Here is a 985-nt window from a genome sequence, read left to right on the forward strand (position 1 = left end):
CGGCATGCGCCGCAAACTGCGCGCCGGCGGGCCGGCCGCTGCGCGCGAGCGCCTCGATGCTGCCGCTGACGCGGCCGAGGTGCTGCTTGATCAGGCCCGAGATCTCGGCGATTTCAAGCGCCGGGTCGTCGAAGAGGCTCGTCTTGCTCGCCTGCGCCGCGGCGGGAGGAGCGATCCGCTGAGCGGTGGCGGTGACGAGCTTTGTGCAGCGAGCGCGCCAGCTTGCTGAGGCGCACGACGCGGCCATCGAGCTCGTGAAGCGCCTAGTGTAAACGAGCTCGGTGGTGTTGGGAGGGCGACTCGGCGGTGCTGCAGAGTCGGCGCGGCTCCTGCCCGACGCGTGAGCTCGAGGCGCCAAAGGCGGTGCGCTGCGGACGAGGCCTGGACGAGGGTGGGCGGCCGCGCTGCTGGCAACGAACGTCGGCGATGCCAAAAAACTCGGCGGTGCGGTCCGTTCGAGCGGGGCTGCTGCTGCCTTGCATTGCGACGATCTCGCGTGCCACCACCACCCAAGCGGGATCTGAGAGTCTGCGGCTTGCGTACGGCAGTGCAGAAGAATTTGGTCTGTCGACTCGCACGCATTCTCGAGGCCGCTCCAAAATCCTGCTCGTGCAGGTGGGGACCCTGTCCTCGTCCCATCCCTCGTTTGGCGTGTCTGTTTTCTTTCTTTCTCGAGGCGACGGCTAGCGTATCACACTCCTCTCCTTAAAATCCCTGCCTGTGTGGTGGCGGCGTGCCGTTCTCCCATCCCTCCCTTGGGTTGTCTGCTTTCTTTCTTTCTTTTTCTCGAGGTCTCTTGGAGCTCCGTAAAACCGCGTGCCCTGGGACCCAGCGCTGACTTCTGACTGTCGTTGCGGTCTATCCCTTTCTCGACTGTCTGAGCTTGTGCGTCTTGGGTCCGTGGTTGTGTTTTTGTGTGAACTTGTAATCGATGGCACGCTCGCCGGCGCCGCGGCGCGCCGACGCACATGAGGTGCGCCCTCTG

At 64.7% G+C, this 985-nt stretch overlaps 1 protein-coding gene across 1 annotated transcript in view; it reads right to left on the minus strand.

Moving 5' to 3' along the window:
• EMIHUDRAFT_247449 (hypothetical protein) overlaps positions 1–482 on the minus strand; it is a gene marked incomplete at both ends in the record, with an annotated part of 1,677 nt that extends 1,195 nt beyond the window's left edge. The window contains 3 exons of the mRNA XM_005764871.1: positions 71–151; positions 237–263; positions 420–482. Coding sequence (XP_005764928.1) covers positions 71–151; positions 237–263; positions 420–482 — 171 coding nt within the window. The remainder of the gene's footprint in view (positions 1–70; positions 152–236; positions 264–419) is intronic.
• Between the last annotated feature and the right edge of the window lie 503 nt (positions 483–985).

This window comes from Emiliania huxleyi (genome assembly GCF_000372725.1).
Source record: "Emiliania huxleyi CCMP1516 unplaced genomic scaffold EMIHUscaffold_578, whole genome shotgun sequence".
NCBI lineage: Eukaryota > Haptophyta > Isochrysidales > Noelaerhabdaceae > Emiliania > Emiliania huxleyi.